We start from the raw sequence: 18,707 nt of genomic DNA on the forward strand, positions 1-18,707 counted from the left end.
TTCGGTTCCGTATATGACATATGATCGTAATGCAGAAGATTGACAAAAAGAGTCAAACCTTACATTGTTTAATAACATAGAAAAACAAATAACCACAATCTGTTGGATGATCAAAACGATCATTTTATGACTAAATAGAAATGAAAACGAAAATACCGAACCTTTGGATTGCATTACGGTATACCTAACCGAAGGCAAATTAACGTTGTTCTAGTAATACAGCAGTATACCATTTCACCCCTACATTCCACAGAGCAATCAGGCACGTTTTACGTTACCACCTACAACAACACTAAATGCTTTATTTGTTTGCATAAGATTAACCAATACAAAAGCAAAGCTCATATAACCAATTTATATTCTTGTTGCGATTGCATATTTATCCTTCGATGAACAACAGCTACATAACATAGCATCTATCAAATGTTCATCACTAGCATCAGGTCGCCTGGACCCAACTAAAATATCTGGATACAAATGGACAACTGCGGATTCTGTGAAAGCTGCAAAAGGTAATGTTTTCATCAAAACACACTCAAATATACTTAAAAACAACCAATCATGTAAGCAGAGTGTGCAAAACCTGCCACCAAAGCTAAGTTTATAGACTTATATCTCTACTGTTCATCAAACACATTGAAATATGCTTTAAACAGGCCCGTTAGCTTGTATGCAAAAACAGAAGCAGCCCCTCTAAAGCTACTCATTCACAGCAGCGTTTGAAATAGCAACTGGCCCGTTAGCCAAATGATAGCTGATTGTGAATCGGGCCAGTAACATATAGAGAAAGCTATCCTGACTGGCCAGGTGAGAATCTCAGATAATTTGTTCTTTATTGTTCTTTATGAACATGAATATGATGAAGTCAATTATTAAGGTGATAAGTTTCGAAAGTTTCATGATATTTAATATATCTTGTCACACGAAGATCAGTATTTAACATGCATTGTCACTAAGGTGACAAAATCCCCCGCCGCAAATTATCAAATCAAACTTAAAAAGAAATGAAAGTGAAGGTCGTAATTTAAGATAAAGTTAAATGTAAACAAAAACATGACGAGTCAACCTCTCTTGATATCTTGCTCTGTAGTTGTTCAAAAGCACAAATATTTTCAAGACTCACTTTGACCTTGACATGAATGTCTTAGTGTATGAAATATGCAAAAATAGTAATAATGAAATTGCTTATTGAAAAACATTCAAGGGAAATCTTGAAAGTCTATGAAGAAAATACAGTGAACTGTTCTTGAGATATCTCGCTGACAATCTTAACATGCAGTTTAACATGCTGAAATCTTCAGAGTGTCGCATTGACCTTGAAAATTAGGTGAAGGTCACCAAATTTGACTGGAACTTGCACCGTCCCTAGATGAAGCTTGGTGTCAAATATGAAGAAAGTCCATTGAATGGTTCTTTAGATATCTCGCTGACAATCTTTACATGCAGGTTAACATGCTGAAGTCTTCAAAGTGTCCCGTGACCTTGAAAATTAAGTGAAGGTCACCAGATGAAGCTTGGTGTGAAATGTGAAGAAAGTCCAGTGAATGGTTCTCGAGATATCTCGCTGACAATCTTTACATGCAGGTTAACATGCTGAAATCTTCAGTGTCGCCGTGACCTTGCAAATTAGGTGAAGGTCACCAAAATCGACTGGGCCCTGCACCTTCCCTACATAAAGCTTGGTGTCAAATATGAAGAAAATCCAGTGAACGGTTCTTGACAAATAAGCTGACAAGGTTACACGTTAAAGTGACCTTGAAATGAAGGTCAAGGTCACCAAACCTGACTGGGACCTTTCTTTCACTGTGATGAACCTAGGTACCAAATATAAAAGAATCCAGTCAACGGTTCTTAAGATATTCCAATTCGTACGGATGGACGGAGCCTAATACTATATCACCCGCTTCGCGCTAAACGTGCCGGCGGGGATAAAAAATGTTAATAGCATTGCGCCAAAGAGGTTAGGAACCATTAAAATACAAATGTTTGACATCTTCAATTAGCAAACATGACACCAATTCTGACCGATGTGCATTTTTATATTGATATTTTGCCGAGCTAGTAAGTAGGATGTGGACTAGCAACAATTATACTTAACTAGCCCCTCTGGCTAGTGACTTTTCAAAATTAATTCACACAGTGATTCAGAGTTACTCCAGCCTTAATATACCACCCTGACTTTACCTTCAGACTTTGACTTTGGTTGGACCTTGTAGGATTTGTTACTAAACATGCAAATGATGTTTCAATATGTCGCCAAAGATTGATGACATAACAATGTTTTTTCAAAACCTGAAAGCTGACCTTGGGTTTAGATTTTCACATAACAAGACAAACAGCTTACCACTATGTCATAAGTAAAAGACAAAACATTAAAGAAGTTCAGTTCCTGAAACTGCTTTTTACCTGCAAGCTTGCCATCAACTTATGCATTTGCAAGAAAAACATTATATGGTAGCTTCCCTGAGGGCTGATAGTTGGTATTATTAAGAGAAACGCATTACGTTTTTTTCAGAGAAGTGTGGTGTGACATTGTACCTTTAAACATTGAATGTTTTCTGTTGCAATGGATTAAAACAATGTCAAAATTTGCAAGAAATTCAAATCGACATGAAGGAAACAGTAATATATGACAACTGTACAGTCTGGTTTTAATGCCACTGGTCATCACGTGAACACAGATATAATATCATCTGTTGAGTGGAAAGGATTTCAGCACTATTGACTGACCTTTCCCAAAATGCCAACCTGATTATAATGCTTTTTTTCCTGACAAATGATGAAATCTCATCTTAGACACATTTTACAAATATGGAAGAACCGTGGACCAATTATGCTCATGGAGTGAGCGAATATGGCATAATAAGCCTGGGGCAGACGAACCAGTGACTGAGACCATGGCCAGGAATGCAATCTTGCTGCTCTCTACTGCTAAAACAAGACCTGAGGACATCTGAAGTCGCCATCAGCTAATTACAAAGTAGCATTCTTGAGATACATGGCGACATCCAGTTTGAAAAATATTTAACAAAGTTCTTGATTCAAAACTCTAAAACTGGACCAAGGAATATTCTGACATATCAGATGGCCGAGACGGAATGGATTTTAATGAGACCAAATGTTGACCCATTGGGGTGATATGATACAGCTACGTCCAATAGTTTGACCATCCAATCCACAATGCAGCTATCTGGGTATGCTGATACAGATGTATCCAAGAGTTTGACCATCCAATCCATGATCCAGCTATCTGGGTATGATGATACAGATGTATCCAATAGTTTGACCATCCAATCCACGATTCAGCTATCTGGGTATGATGATACAGATGTATCCAATAGTTTGACCATCCAATCCACAATCCAGCTATCTGGGTATGATGATACAGATGTATCCAATAGTTTGACCATCCAATCCACGATTCAGCTATCTGGGTATGATGATACAGATGTATCCAATAGTTTGACCATCCAATCCACGATCCAGCTATCTGGGTATGATGATACAGATGTATCCAAGAGTTTGACCATCCAATCCACAATCTAATCTTTTCTTTGTCGGGATTTCCATGCTTTTAAAAATACAGAAACGTAACAAATATGTAACAAAACAATCCCTCCCCCATTAGTGTGCCATGATTAAACAGTGATATATATCTGTAAAGATATATATACATCAGCCTGTACGACTGGTAACCTGCATTACCATGGTTGATAGCCAGTCGACATGAGGAATCTAGATCATGCGTCTCGTAGTGCCTGGAATCAAAGAAAAGAAAAATATAATGTGCTGAATGTTTTGCTACATATGGTCACGAGACAAATGTTCTGCTACATGCTGTATATTGAGGCAAATGTTCTGCTAATGTTCTGTTATACAGTGTATCATGAGGTAAATGTTCTGCTACACAATGTGTAATGACATGTTCCGCTACAGTGTATAATGAGGACAATGTTCTGCTACACACTGTATGAGAATGTTCTGCTACACACTGTATAATGAGAATGTTCTGCTACAATGTATAATGAGAATGTTCTGCTACACACTGTATGAGAATGTTCTGCTACAATGTATAATGAGAATGTTCTGCTACACACTGTACAATGAGAATGTTCTGCCACACACTGTACAATGAGAATGTTCTGCTACACACTGAATAATGAGGTAAATGTTCTGTTATACAGTGTATCATGAGGTAAATGTTCTGCTACACAATGTGTAATGACATGTTCCGCTACAATGTATAATGAGAATGTTCTGCTATACACTGTATAATGAGAATGTTCTGCTGAACACTGTATAATGAGAATGTTCTGCTACACACGGTATAATGAGAATGTTCTGTTATACACTGTATAATGAGGTAAATGTTCTGCTACACACCATATAATGAGGTAAATGTTCTGCTAAACACTTAAAGGTGAGAATGTTGTGCTACACACTGTTTAACTGACTGACTGAGTTTGGTACGTTTTACGCCGCTTTCAGCAATATTCCAGCAACATCACGGCAGGGGACACCATGTATAATGAGAATGTTCTGCTACACACTGTATAATGAGAATGTTTTGCTACACACTGTTTAATGAGAATGTTCTGCAACACACTGTATAATGAGGTCATGTTCTGTTATACAGTGTATCATGAGGTAAATGTTCTGCTACACAATGTGTAATGAGAATGTTCTGCTACACACTGTATAATGAGAATGTTCTGCTAAACACTGTATAATGAGAATGTTCTGCTACACACTGTGTATAATGAGAACTGTAATGAGAATGTTCTGCTAAACACTGTATAATGAGAATGTTCTGCTAAACACTGTATAATGAGAATGTTCTGCTAAACACTGTATAATGAGAATGTTCTGCTAAACACTGTATAATGAGAATGTTCTGCTACACACTGTATGAGAATGTTCTGCTACACACTGTATAATGAGGTCATGTTCTGTTATACAGTGTATCATGAGGTAAATGTTCTGCTACACAATGTGTAATGAGAATGTTCTGCTACACACTGTATAATGAGAATGTTCTGCTAAACACTGTATAATGAGAATGTTCTGCTAAACACTGTATAATGAGAATGTTCTGCTAAACACTGTATAATGAGAATGTTCTGCTACACACTGTATGAGAATGTTCTGCTACACACTGTATGAGAATGTTCTGCTAAACACTGTATGAGAATGTTCTGCTACACACTGTATAATGAGAATGTTCTGCTAAACACTGTATGAGAATGTTCTGCTACACACTGTATAATGAGGTAATGTTCTGTTATACAGTGTATCATGAGGTAAATATTCTGTAAATATTCTGCTACACAATGTGTAATGACATGTTCCGCTACAGTGTATAATGAGGAGAATGTTCTGCTAAACACTGTATAATGAGAATGTTGTGCTACACTGTATAATGAGAATGTTCTGCTAAACACTGTATAAAGAATGTTCTGTACACAATGAGAATGTTCTGCTACACACTGTATAATGAGAATGTTCTGCTACACACTGTATGAGAATGTTCTGCTACACACTGTATAATGAGAATGTTCTGCTACACACTGTATAATGAGAATGTTCTGCTAAACACTGTATAATGAGAATGTTCTGCTAAACACTGTATAATGAGAATGTTCTGCTACACACTGTATGAGAATGTTCTGCTAAACACTGTATAATGAGAATGTTCTGCTACACACTGTATAATGAGAATGTTCTGCTACACACTGTATGAGAATGTTCTGCTAAACACTGTATAATGAGAATGTTCTGCTACAATGTATAATGAGAATGTTCTGCTAAACACTGTATAATGAGAATGTTCTGTTACACACTGTATAATGAGGTAAATGTTCTGCTACACACTGTATGAGAATGTTCTGCTAAACACTGTATAATGAGAATGTTCTGCTACACACTGTTTAATGAGAATGTTCTGCAACACACTGTATAATGAGGTAAATGTTCTGCTACACACTGTATAATGAGGAGAATGTTCTGCTGAACACTGTATAATGAGAATGTTCTGCTACACACGGTATAATGAGAATGTTCTGTTATACACTGTATAATGAGGTAAATGTTCTGCTACACACCATATAATGAGGTAAATGTTCTGCTAAACACTGAAAGGTGAGAATGTTGTGCTACACACTGTTTAACTGACTGACTGAGTTTGGTTTTACGCCGCTTTCAGCAATATTCCAGCAACATCACGGCAGGGGACACCAGAAATGGGCTTCACACATTGTACCCATGTGGGGATTAGAACCCGGGTCTTCGGCGTGACGAGCTAACGCTTTGACCACTAGGCTACCCCACCGCCCCCACACTGTTTAATGAGAATGTTCTGCAACACACTGTATAATGAGGTAAATGTTCTGCTACACACTGTATAATGAGGAGAATGTTCTGCTGAACACTGTATAATGAGAATGTTCTGCTACACACGGTATAATGAGAATGTTCTGTTATACACTGTATAATGAGGTAAATGTTCTGCTACACACCATATAATGAGGTAAATGTTCTGCTAAACACTGAAAGGTGAGAATGTTGTGCTACACACTGTTTAACTGACTGACTGAGTTTGGTTTTACGCCGCTTTCAGCAATATTCCAGCAACATCACGGCAGGGGACACCAGAAATGGGCTTCACACATTGTACCCATGTGGGGATTCGAACCCGGGTCTTCGGCGTGACGAGCTAACGCTTTGACCACTAGGCTACCCCACCGCCCTCACACTGTTTAATGAGAATGTTCTGCAACACACTGTATAATGAGGTAAATGTTCTGCTACACACTGTATAGTGAGGTTCTGTGACAGTGTATAATGAGGAGAATGTTCTGCTACACAGTATAGAATGGATAAATGTTAAGCAACAAAGTACATAATGAGTAAATGTTTGTATACAGTTTATCATGAGAGCAATGTTCTGCTCCAGAGTTTCATGAGAAAAATATGTCATTGTGACATTGGTAAGGACTCACTTTTCTTGCAAACTCTGGGAGCACAAATGCTGCTTTATGGATTGCAGTGTTGTAATACTTGAGTTTCAGCTTCTCACCCTGCTCTTGGCTCAAAGCATTGATTGGGTCCTCAAAGTTCATATCCTGGCAATAACAATCGTATCAATTCAACAAATAAACAAATTATGCTCGTATAATGGTGAGATGAGAGAGGTGATTGGTGTTCAGCATCCCGTTTAAGATCCATGTACTTATACACTGACGTATGGTGCATGTGTGTGTCTGTGTTTTGGCCAGTTGACTAATATGAGGCTTGCACTGGTGTTAACTGAAAATGTAAAATGCAACACTATATTTACATCAACTTTCACAAAGTGCATGAAAATATGTCAGAACTGGTTTGGAGCAGTCACTCTGATAACTACACAGAAAGTGATTGAATGAAGTTGTAAGTTGTTATTGTGATATTGATTCAGACTTACTGGGTTCAGACTGCACAACACAAAGCCAATCTGGCCACTGGGATAGGTTGGTATCGTGGTATAACTGTAGCTGACAGAGGGGTAGATGGTCTTACAAAAGTCCAGCATATTCCGGATGAGATCCAAATGAAGCCACACACACTCTCCTGCAATCAGAGATTAGCTAACAGATGTCATGATTTTTGCTGGAATACATATCATAGTTCATGTAGCGGACATAAAATGTCTGAGTCCCGTGCTGAGATTCGAACCACGAACCTTCTAATCCGAAGTCGGATGCCTTGTCCACATGACCAAAGAGGTTAACCCTGTCAGCAAGCTGACAAGGTAAGGATGTCATCAGTGGGATGACTCCACGCCCTGCTACATACTCCCCCGTCAACAGAAGGCACGTCCCAAGCCGCATAGTTGGGTACAGAGACTTTGCTCAAATTTGATATGAACGTGCTCAGCCCCACGTTGGGCGCCAACCACGAACCTTCTAATCTGAAGTCGGACGCCTTGTCGCCTATGGTCACGAGACAAACATTGTCGCCTCTTACGACAAGCATGGGTTACTGAGGATCAATATTCAAACCCGGACCTTCATTGGTCGCAGAAGAGAGGACTCACCTTGACTACATAAGATGCCGCCTGGTCTGAGGGCCTTCTTCATCAGTTCATAGTAGGACTTCTCAAACAGTGATGATGCAGGGCCTGAAACATGACCTGCATTGTGAACACACAACCATAGTTGCCACTTCCACCTCCTTGCCACAGCACAGCAGCAATACATCTACTACAGCGCAGCCACAGCAGCGCAGCCACAGCAGCAATACATCTACTACAGAGCAGCCACAGCAGCAATACATCTACTACAGCACAGCCACAGCAGCAGCCACAGCAGCAAGCAATACATCTACTACAGAGCATCTAATACATCTACTACAGCAGCAGCCACAGCAGCAATACATCTACTACAGCACATCCTACAGCAGCAATACATCTACTACACAGCAGCAAGCACACCCACAGCACAGCAGCAATACATCTACTGGCACAGCCACAGCAGCAATACATCTACTACAGCACAGCCACAGCAGCAATACATCTACTACAGCACAGCCACAGCAGCAATACATCTAGCAGCAACAGCACTACAGCACATAGCAGCAATACATCTACTACAGCACAGCCACAGCAGCAATACATCTACTACAGCACAGCCACAGCAAGCAGCACAGCCACAGCAGCAATGCATCTACTACAGCACAGCCACAGCAGCAATACATCTACTACAGCACAGCCACAGCAGCAATACATCTACTACAGCACAGCCACAGCAGCAATACATCTACTACAGCACAGCCACAGCAGCAATACATCTACTACAGCACAGCCACAGCAGCAATACATCTACTACAGCACAGCCACAGCAGCAATACATCTACTACAGCACAGCCACAGCAGCAATACATCTACTACAGCACAGCCACAGCAGCAATACATCTACTACAGCACAGCCACAGCAGCAATACATCTACTACAGCACAGCCACAGCAGCAATACATCTACTACAGCACAGCCACAGCAGCAATACATCTACTACAGCACAGCCACAGCAGCAATACATCTACTACAGCACAGCCACAGCATCTAAACATCTACTACAGCACAGCACAGCCACATACATCACTACATCTACTACAGCAGCGGCACATCTACAGCAGCAATAGCATCTACTACAGCACAGCCACAGCAGCAATACATCTACTACAGCACAGCCACAGCAGCAGCATCTACTTACACAGCACAGCCACAGCAGCAATACATCTAGCCACACAAGCACAGCCACAGCAGCAATAGCATCTACTACAGCACAGCCACAGCAGCAATACATCTACATCTACAGCACAGCCACAGCAGCAATACATCTACTACAGCACAGCCACAGCAGCAATACATCTACTACAGCAGCATCTACACAGCGGCAATACATCTACTACAGCACAGCCACAGCAGCAATACATCTACTACAGCACAGCAGCAATACATCTACTACAGCACAGCCACAGCAGCAATACATCTACTACAGCACAGCCACAGCAGCAATACATCTACTACAGCACAGCCACAGCAGCAATACATCTACTACAGCACAGCCACAGCAGCAATACATCTACTACAGCACAGCCACAGCAGCAATACATCTACTACAGCACACCCACAGCATCTACATCTACTATGCCAACAGCAGCAATACATCTACTACAGCACAGCCACAGCAGCAATACATCTACTACAGCACAGCCACAGCAGCAATACATCTACTACAGCACAGCCACAGCCACAGCAGCAATACATCTACTACAGCACAGCCACAGCAGCAATACATCTACTACACAGCACAGCCACAGCAGCAATACATCTACTACAGCATCAGCCACAGCAGCAATACATCTACTACAGCACAGCCACAGCAGCAATACATCTACTACAGCAGCACAGCCACAGCAGCAATACATCTACTGCACAGCACAGCCACAGCAGCAATACATCTACTACAGCACAGCCACAGCAGCAATACATCTCTACACAGCACAGCCACAGCAGCAATACATCTACTACAGCACAGCCACAGCAGCAATACATCTACTACAGCACAGCCACAGCAGCAATACATCTACTACAGCAGCACCACAGCAGCAATACATCTACACAGCAGCAACACAGCATCTACTACAGCACAGCACAGCCACAGCAGCAACAGCATCTACTACAGCACAGCCACAGCAGCAATACATCTACTACAGCACAGCCACAGCAGCAATACATCTACTACAGCACAGCCACAGCAGCAATACATCTACTACAGCACAGCCACAGCAGCAATACATCTACTACAGCACAGCCACAGCAGCAATACATCTACAGCACACAGCACATCTACCACAGCAGCAATACATCTACTACAGCACAGCCACAGCAGCAATACATCTACTACAGCACACCCACAGCATCTAAACATCTACTATGCCAACAGCAGCAATACATCTACTACAGCACAGCACAGCACATCTACTACAGCACAGCCACAGCAGCAACCATCTACTACAGCACACCCACAGCATCTAAACATCTACTATGCCAACAGCAGCAATACATCTACTACAGCACAGCTACAGCAGCAATACATCTACTACAGCACAGCCACAGCAGCAAAACATCTACTACAACAGCAGCAATACATCTACTACAGCAGCACACTACCACACAGCAGAACCACAGCTTCTAAACATATACTATGCCAACAGCAGCAATACATCTATTACAGCATGATGCTAACCAACAAACACATAAACTAAAAAGCAACATTGTGCCACGTCTGGTGACCAGTGCAGTGGTGTTCAAGCAGAGAAGGTGATCCTGCATGACTGATGGATTGATTGATTGTTTTATGCCTCACTCAGCAATATCCCAGCCATATGGCGGCGGTCTGTAAATAATCGTGTCTGGACCAGACAATCCAGTGATTAGCATTATGAGCATCGATCTACGCAATTATGTTATGATGACTTGTGTCAACCACGTCAGTAAACCTGACCACCCGATCCTGTTAGTCGCCTCTTACGACAAGCATGGGTAGCTGACAATTCTTATCCGGATATTCCCGGGTGATTCTGCATGATTGTAAGATGTGTTAGACAGAATATAGCTACAACCTGCCATCATGGGAAAATGTCCCCAAGTGAGTGAGTGAGTTTAGTTTTACGCTGATTTTAGCGATATTCCAGCAATATCACAGCAGGGAACACCTACAATGGGGTTCACACATTGTGCCAATGAAAGGGAATCGAACCCAGGTCTCCGGCGTGACGAGCTAACATTTTAACCACTAGGCTATCCCACCGCCCCTTAATGTCCCGAAGATATCACTTCATCCTAGGCAATACCCGCAACACTCACAGCTCCTGCCAACTACACTGTGTCTCACCTATAGGATCGCTGGAGTCAGTGATGATGACATCAAACTCTCCATGGTGTTTGCCCATGAAGTCGAAGCCATCATGAATATGGAGATTCAAGCGGGGATTAGCAAAGCTGCTTGACATCTCAGGTAAATATTCTTTACTTACTTCTATAACTTTCTGAAAAACAATAATGTGATGTCAAGTGATTTGTTGCAAGAATTTGATGTCCACCATCATCAGTATTTTATCTTTGTCACAGTGGCCTGTATTACCCATGTCTCAACAGCTTAATATTACCCATGTCAACAAGAGTCATCAGAGGATGACATATCCCCCCGGCCCACACATATATGAAAGAACAAATCATCTGACAGTTACTTAAAGTCCAGCTTGACCTTTTTTAAACTAAGTCCAAATCATTTTCATGGAAATCACGAGAAATATAAATGCCAAAAATCTGTAAATAGCAAAAGGCACCATTTCAACATTTGCCTAATATATCTACCAATTTCTGTTGAAAGATACTGAACGCTTTTTGAGTTGTGCACAGGAAATGAAGCCCACCCCTCCCTTTTGGGACTAAGTCCTAACCGTTTCCATGGAAACCAGGAAAGATAAATATGCCAAAAAATCTGTCAAATAGCAAAAGGCACCACTCTGGCATCTGCCTCACATATCTGCCAAGTTTTGCTGAAAGATATTAAGAAGTTTTCCAGTTGTGCTCCGGAAACGAAGCCCACCCCTCCCTTTTGGCACTAAGTCCGAATCGTTTCCATGGAAACTGGGATAAACAAAAATGCTAAAAATCTGCAAATAGCAAAAGGCACCACTTAAGGTTCTGTTTGATATATCTCCCAAGTTTTGTTGAAATATATTGAACGGTTCGTGAGTTATGCTCCCGGGGGCATAATTATTCTGTCAACATGTTATCAAATGCATCAGGAAAAGAATATGTTTGGCTCTCTCTTGAAGAAGAGAATGGAAACACTATGTTTAGACTCGGACAAGAAAAATATTCTTTTGATCTCAAACACATTGTGTCAACTCAAGGTCCTGTATCTCTTGGAAATGCACAAGCGAACATGCTAACGTCATTGGTCTCACACACGTCACTTGTCTCCACATCGGGGTCTGTCCATTACACAGAAATACACAAGTGGACATGCTTACCTCATCGATCTCACACATGTCAACTCTCTCGACCTCAGGGTGTTTCAGGACCTCACGGGCCACTCCCCCATCACCACCCCCGATGATCAACACCTGAAGAAAGTTTAACAAATATGTTATCTATTGTCATCGCTATAAGTCTATGATATTGACATTATTACTGGATTGCCACAACCACACAGGAGAAATGTACAAAGTTCATTTGAAATAACTTACCAAGAAATCATCCCAATGTTATACATATACTCTTTTCAATCTTTTTCAACATAATAGTTTGTTTATTTGTTGCAGCAGTCAACTATAAGACAGCACCCTAAGGAAAATAAAATCAGGAGCAGATGATCCAATGATTGACTGACTGAGTTTGGTTTTACGCCGCTTTTAGCAATATTCCAGCAATATCACGGCGGGGGTCACCAGAAATGGGCTTCACTCATTGAACCCATGTGGGGATTCGAACCCGGGTCTTCGGCGTGACGAGCCAACGCTTTAACCACTAGACTACCCCACCGCCCCTCCAATGATTGATATCAAGAGAAATGATTTATAGGCAGAGTCTAATGAGAGGAAATAAATAATACCATTTAGTCTGACTGGATGATCTGGTGACCTCTTACAATGAGAATAGGCTGCTCGGGATCAGTTCCAACAGGAACCACACAGGGAACAGCAAGTTTTTTTGTTGTCTTATGCCATACTCAAGAGACAAATGAAGATCTGGGTTAGAATTGGTCTTCAGTAACCCATGCTTGCCGTAAGAGGCGACTAACGGGATCGGGTGGTCAGCCTCGCTGACTTTGTTGACATATGCTATTATATCCCAATTGCGTAGAAGCGATGCTCATGATGTTGATCACTGGATTGTCTGGTCCAGACTAAATTATTACAGACCGCCGCCATAAAGCTGTAATACTACTGAGTGAATCTTTAAACAACAAACCAATCAACCATACTCAAGCTCAGGTTTCTGATATCAAGAGAATCAATCAGCAGAATGTTTCATTTTTTTTACATGATCACCCTACCAACCAATGCAGGGCTTGATTTAAGCGATGTTAACCTACTTGCACCAGTTGCAAACTAAGATAACAAGAGTCATCAAAAGATGACAAATCCCCCCGGCCCCCATAAATTTGAAAAAACAAATCAACTGACAGTTACTCCAAATCCAACTTGATTATATTTTTACTAGGTCCAAATTGTTTCCACGGAAATCATGAAAAAAAAATGCCAAACAATCTGCAAATAGCAAAAGGCAATACTTCAAGATCTGTTTGATATATCTGTCAAGTCTTGTAGAAAGATATTGAACGGTTTTCGAGTTGTGATCCAGAACGAAACCCACCCCTCCCTTTTGAGACTAAGTCTGAATCATTTCCTTGGAAACCGAGAAAATAATAACTCATAAAAATCTGTAAATAGTAAAAGACACCACTTTAGGTTCTGTTTGATATATCAACCAAATTTCGTTTAAAAGAATCGAACAGTTTTTGAGTTATGCTCCAGAAACAAAATGATTACGGAATGACGGACGGACGAGGCATCGACTATATCCCCCCGCATTACATGCCGGGGTGATAAAAAACCTAGTTGCACCAGCCAAATTCCAGTTGCACTCTTTTTATTGCAATGTGTAATGAAAGAGATATGCTCTTGCACTGTTTAGATTATTTAGATGTTTTATTCAGAAGTTTACCCACTCAAACATTTACTTGCACCTGGTGCAAGTTAGGATAATAACTAGGTTGCACTTTTGTAGTATTGGGTTGCACCAGTGCAAGTAACAAAGCACTAAATCGAGCCCTGCAATGCTGCATGTCCTCTCTTAGGTGTCCAGGGTTGAGATAAACCAAGGACTTACTTTCTTTGGATTTGGGTGGCAACACAGAGGTAAATGTGCAAGCATTTCCTGATATGAAAACTCGTCTCTCTCTGTAGCCTGTATCACACCATCCAGGACCAGGACGTTGCCATACGTCTTACTGAAATACACAAAAAAAATACAATTTCATAATTCACACATCCAGACATTGGAACTTTTGTCTGTAGTATGTTCCAAAACCAGTCGAAATCGACTGTCCCAAACATGGTTCATCTTATCATTTTTTGCAGATCTAGTGTTTTCATTTGGGTCAGTTAATAAGTATTATTTTATAACACTGTAGCCCATGTCAAAGCAATATCACTGAGGGGACCAGAAATGCTGTTCACAGTGTTTATTTCTTAGTTTGCTGCCCCTCGGGGTTCGAAATTAACACTTTGAGTTAGCAAATTTCCTATTCTAAATACTATTTTGCTACCTGGAAACAACTTGCTACCTGGTATTTTTTAGTGAAACTGCTTTCGTTCATCAATTAATGATCATTTTTAAAGGATAGATTTCCACTTGTGCACTTTCACTTGTAAACTTACCGATACTGGTATTTTAATTTCCCATATAATGGGGTTTTGTTGGTCACTAACGCATGGGTTAAACATGCAGGCCCACAGACTTTAAGAGAATTTGATCCTAGACCAGTAGTGACGAGGTGGTGGTTGAGTGGAGAGAGGGCCAGGGTGCCGTTGTACAAAACAACCTTAGTGCTAAGGCTACCTTAAGTCTATGTTGAGGTATGGGAGTTACGGTCACCTTAGCGCTAAGATCGCTTTGTACAACAGCACCCTGGAGACCAAATACAGTTCTGTATGGTTAAAGACAGTAATATGGGACTGGGTACGGACTGGGAGGGATGGAGGGATTAACAGCAATATGAAAGAAAGCTGCTACCAGGTAAGGGATTTTGCTACCTATTTTTGAACCAGGTAGCAAGTTCTTGCTACTTTCTAAAAAGAGTTAATTTCGAAAACTGGCAACACTCAGCAATATTCCAGCCATATGATGATAGTCTGGAAATAACTGATTCTGGACCAGACAATCCAATGACTGACATCATGAACATTGATCTATGCAATTAGGACATGATGACATTTCAACCAAGTCAGAGTACTGACCACCTGATCCCATTAATCACCTTTCACGCCAAGCATGGGTCACTGAAGATCAAACTCATATCTCATGGTGTACCCTTTTAGGTAATGGGACCCAAGTCTTTAGCATAACGAATGAACACTTTGAGTATTAGGTTACCCATAAGCCCTCCTATTTTGATATGGATTATTTATAAGCTGAGCTAACTAGACCCAACAGTTTTTCCAGACTTCATGACTGTGTCCGAGTATCCATATCATAAAAGGGGCATTGATCTAAAGCAAAACACCCGGGACTGGTTGCTGCTTTTGTTATAGTCATTTTTTTTTATCTGTGGGTACTTGGATGATATGACACGAAGGGCTAAAATGGATTGCATTGAATTGGCATAATGGGCTATCACTGACAAAATCTGCAAATAAATAACATAAATAATGATTTGATATAGAAATCTATCAATATTTCATCACAAGGCATTGTAACAACATGATATGGTATTCTTGAAGACATTCTTGAAGACATTTTTGAAGATATTCCCAGGTGCCCACCTGGTGCTACTACAGCAAAAAAAGGTAAAAAAAAAAGAGATAAAACTGACCCACCTACCCTATTTTTAAAAAGCATGTAATAGGAAGCGGACATATATTTTTTTGGGTCCAATCAATCTTGCTTTGAAAACCAATTGGTCCATGCATATATCTCTAGCACATATGGTTTATGTGGGGTTTTTTTCAGACTGATATGATATGATTGGTGAGTGAGTGAGAGAGTGAGTGAGTAAGTGAGTGAGTGAGTTTAGTTTTACGCTGCTGTTAGCAATATTCCAGCAATATCACGACAGGGGGACACCAGAAATGGGCTTCACACATTGTGCCCATGTGTGACTGTGAATCGAACCCCGGGTCTTCGGCGTGAGGAGCGAATGCTTTAACCACTAGCCTACCCCACCACCCACATACGCACTTGGTACTAATTCTAAAAATATGTCATGAAGAATTCAACAAAACTGATAGCAATGGATGAAAATTGCAACATTTCTTACATTACCTTGATGCATATAAATTTTAACAATTATATATCAAGCTGAATATATATTATGAGTGGCATCTGATCAGGTTTAAAAGAGGCGTGTAAATAAAGTGGTCCTTGTAGTTTTAACTAGTTCGATCAGTGTTTCCCTCAATTCACAAACATCAAATCACATATTTTAAAAATGGGGTTTGGTAAATTTGGTTTTACACCGCTTTTAGCAATATTCCAGCACAATCACGACGGCACAAGCATGACTTATCACTGCCATGTCACATCATGGGTTAAGCAGCTATAGATAAGATCGAATGGCCTGGTATTAAGTGGGGACCTAGTGGTAACGATTGGAAAATCGTTTTTTTCTAGTTCGCCCCTCGTTTAAATTTGTAGCTTCATTATGTCTTGGTTGTCACTTATAATATTCAAACAATTCCCATTTCACTGGCACTGCTGAGGATTCATGCAAGAAAGCAATCGATCTACTAACACCCGTTCTGTAAACAAACCTTTTAAAAACCAAGACATCCTGATATTTTGACTTTTCATGGAAAAGAACTTTCTCCACTTGAAGAGACATGCATTGTCCGGGCCACAGCTCGCTCAATTCGCTAAACCATCCGTCTTTTAAATGATCCATATGTGCAGTGTGGATTTGTTCCAAATATTGGCCTCGTGGTTCACACAGGAAAAACACGTGTGTAAGAAACAGAGTTACTTCCCTTTGTTATAGCTTTACGTTAGCTCCTCCCCAGCGCGTAACACTTTCGTACCATTTTAAATATAGAGAGCTCAGAGGGCTATCGCTGCGAGGAGCTGAACTCTCTTCACGAATGCTGCCCGCGTTTTAGCTTCGTTCGACTGACTGACTGACTGAGTTTGGTTTTACGCCGCTTTTAGCGGGGGACACCAGAAATGGGCTTTACACATTGTGCCCATGTGGGGATTCGAACCCGGGTCTTCGGCGTGACGAGCCAACGCTTTAACCATTAGGCTACCCCACCGCCCCTTAGCTTCGTTCGAACTTCAAGCGACCCGTGAAGGTCCGGGTTAAAATTGGCCTTCACCAACCCATGCGTATCGTAAGAGGTGACTAACAGGATCGGGTGGTCAGGCTCGCAGACTTGGTTGAGGCCATATATATACCGGTATATGGTCTCTAGTTGACCCATAACATCGTATCTCGCGTAGGTCGATCGATGCTCTTGCTGTTGGTCACTGGATTGTCTGGACCCTGTAGCAGGGTAAGGGGTGGTACTGTTCAATGAAGACCAACGCCTGCTGGGGTGTGAGTTGTGACTTGTGCGACTTCTTTATTTCTCAAATATATAGTTGTTGTTTTTCACCCTGTAACATAATAACAATAATCAATAAAACAGTCATATCACATATGTACTAATATAGTAGATTACACATAAAAGTTACAATTACTGATAATGGTCATATATACCTATCACAATATATTCAAAAGGATAAAACACCTACCAAATATATGGTACTCAGGTGATATTACATTGTCCATCTTAGTGACCGTTACAGGAAGGACATGTGTCACTACTGGTGATACATTTATTCGATTTTGTTGTAAAATCCTGATATGTTTAAGGTTGCATTTATATGTTTTCTAGCATTACAGTTATTGTAGTTCCAATAAATAAAAGTCAAATTCTTCTTCACAACATGTGACTTTGGTGAATTTGTCAACATCCAATTCCTGCATATTCTGATATTGACTCTTATATCAAATTTCACTTACTTGTCTAGCTCAGGGGGTTATTTGCATTTGTCTCCAGCAGTTCAATAAACTACACACATAATTGAGATGGAAAATACATATAAAGGCCCACATTAATTTCTACATCATCATATTTCGTCCTTGGAATTGCGACAAAGTCAGTGATTGATTGTTGCTAACATACTGCAACAATATACAAACACTACGTACTATCAGATGGGTACTAAAGCTAGTTAGTAAAGAAGTTAGTGGTTTAATTGTACATGTACTTTTACTTGATTTTCTACCAAATATAAAGACTGTTACAGGAATGACATAACCGTTACAGCAGGGACAAGAAATGTTACAGGGGTGACATTTTAAGCCCAAAACACAGAATACATATAAATGCAAACATGA

General features: G+C 40.6%; 1 protein-coding gene across 2 annotated transcripts; it reads right to left on the minus strand.

The window, feature by feature from the left end:
* Window positions 1-1,659: 1,659 nt before the first annotated feature.
* LOC124257155 (spermidine synthase-like) lies at window positions 1,660-17,893 on the minus strand. Of its 2 annotated transcripts, none has more exons than XM_046691151.1 (8): window positions 17,720-17,893; window positions 14,441-14,561; window positions 12,580-12,672; window positions 11,433-11,586; window positions 8,072-8,155; window positions 7,460-7,605; window positions 6,999-7,121; window positions 1,660-3,758 (listed from the first exon to the last, which is right to left on the minus strand). In XM_046691151.1, the coding sequence occupies exons 1-8, from the start codon at window positions 17,743-17,745 to the stop codon at window positions 3,741-3,743; spliced, it is 765 nt and encodes a 254-aa protein (XP_046547107.1). In that variant the 5' UTR covers window positions 17,746-17,893; the 3' UTR covers window positions 1,660-3,740. The 2 variants fall into 2 exon arrangements, with proteins under 2 accessions (XP_046547107.1, XP_046547106.1); XM_046691150.1 differs by lacking the exon at window positions 17,720-17,893 and adding an exon at window positions 17,083-17,320.
* Window positions 17,894-18,707: the final 814 nt, after the last annotated feature.

Source organism: Haliotis rubra, unplaced genomic scaffold, assembly GCF_003918875.1.
Source record: "Haliotis rubra isolate DU_JTF1 unplaced genomic scaffold, ASM391887v1 Scf65, whole genome shotgun sequence".
NCBI lineage: Eukaryota > Metazoa > Mollusca > Gastropoda > Lepetellida > Haliotidae > Haliotis > Haliotis rubra.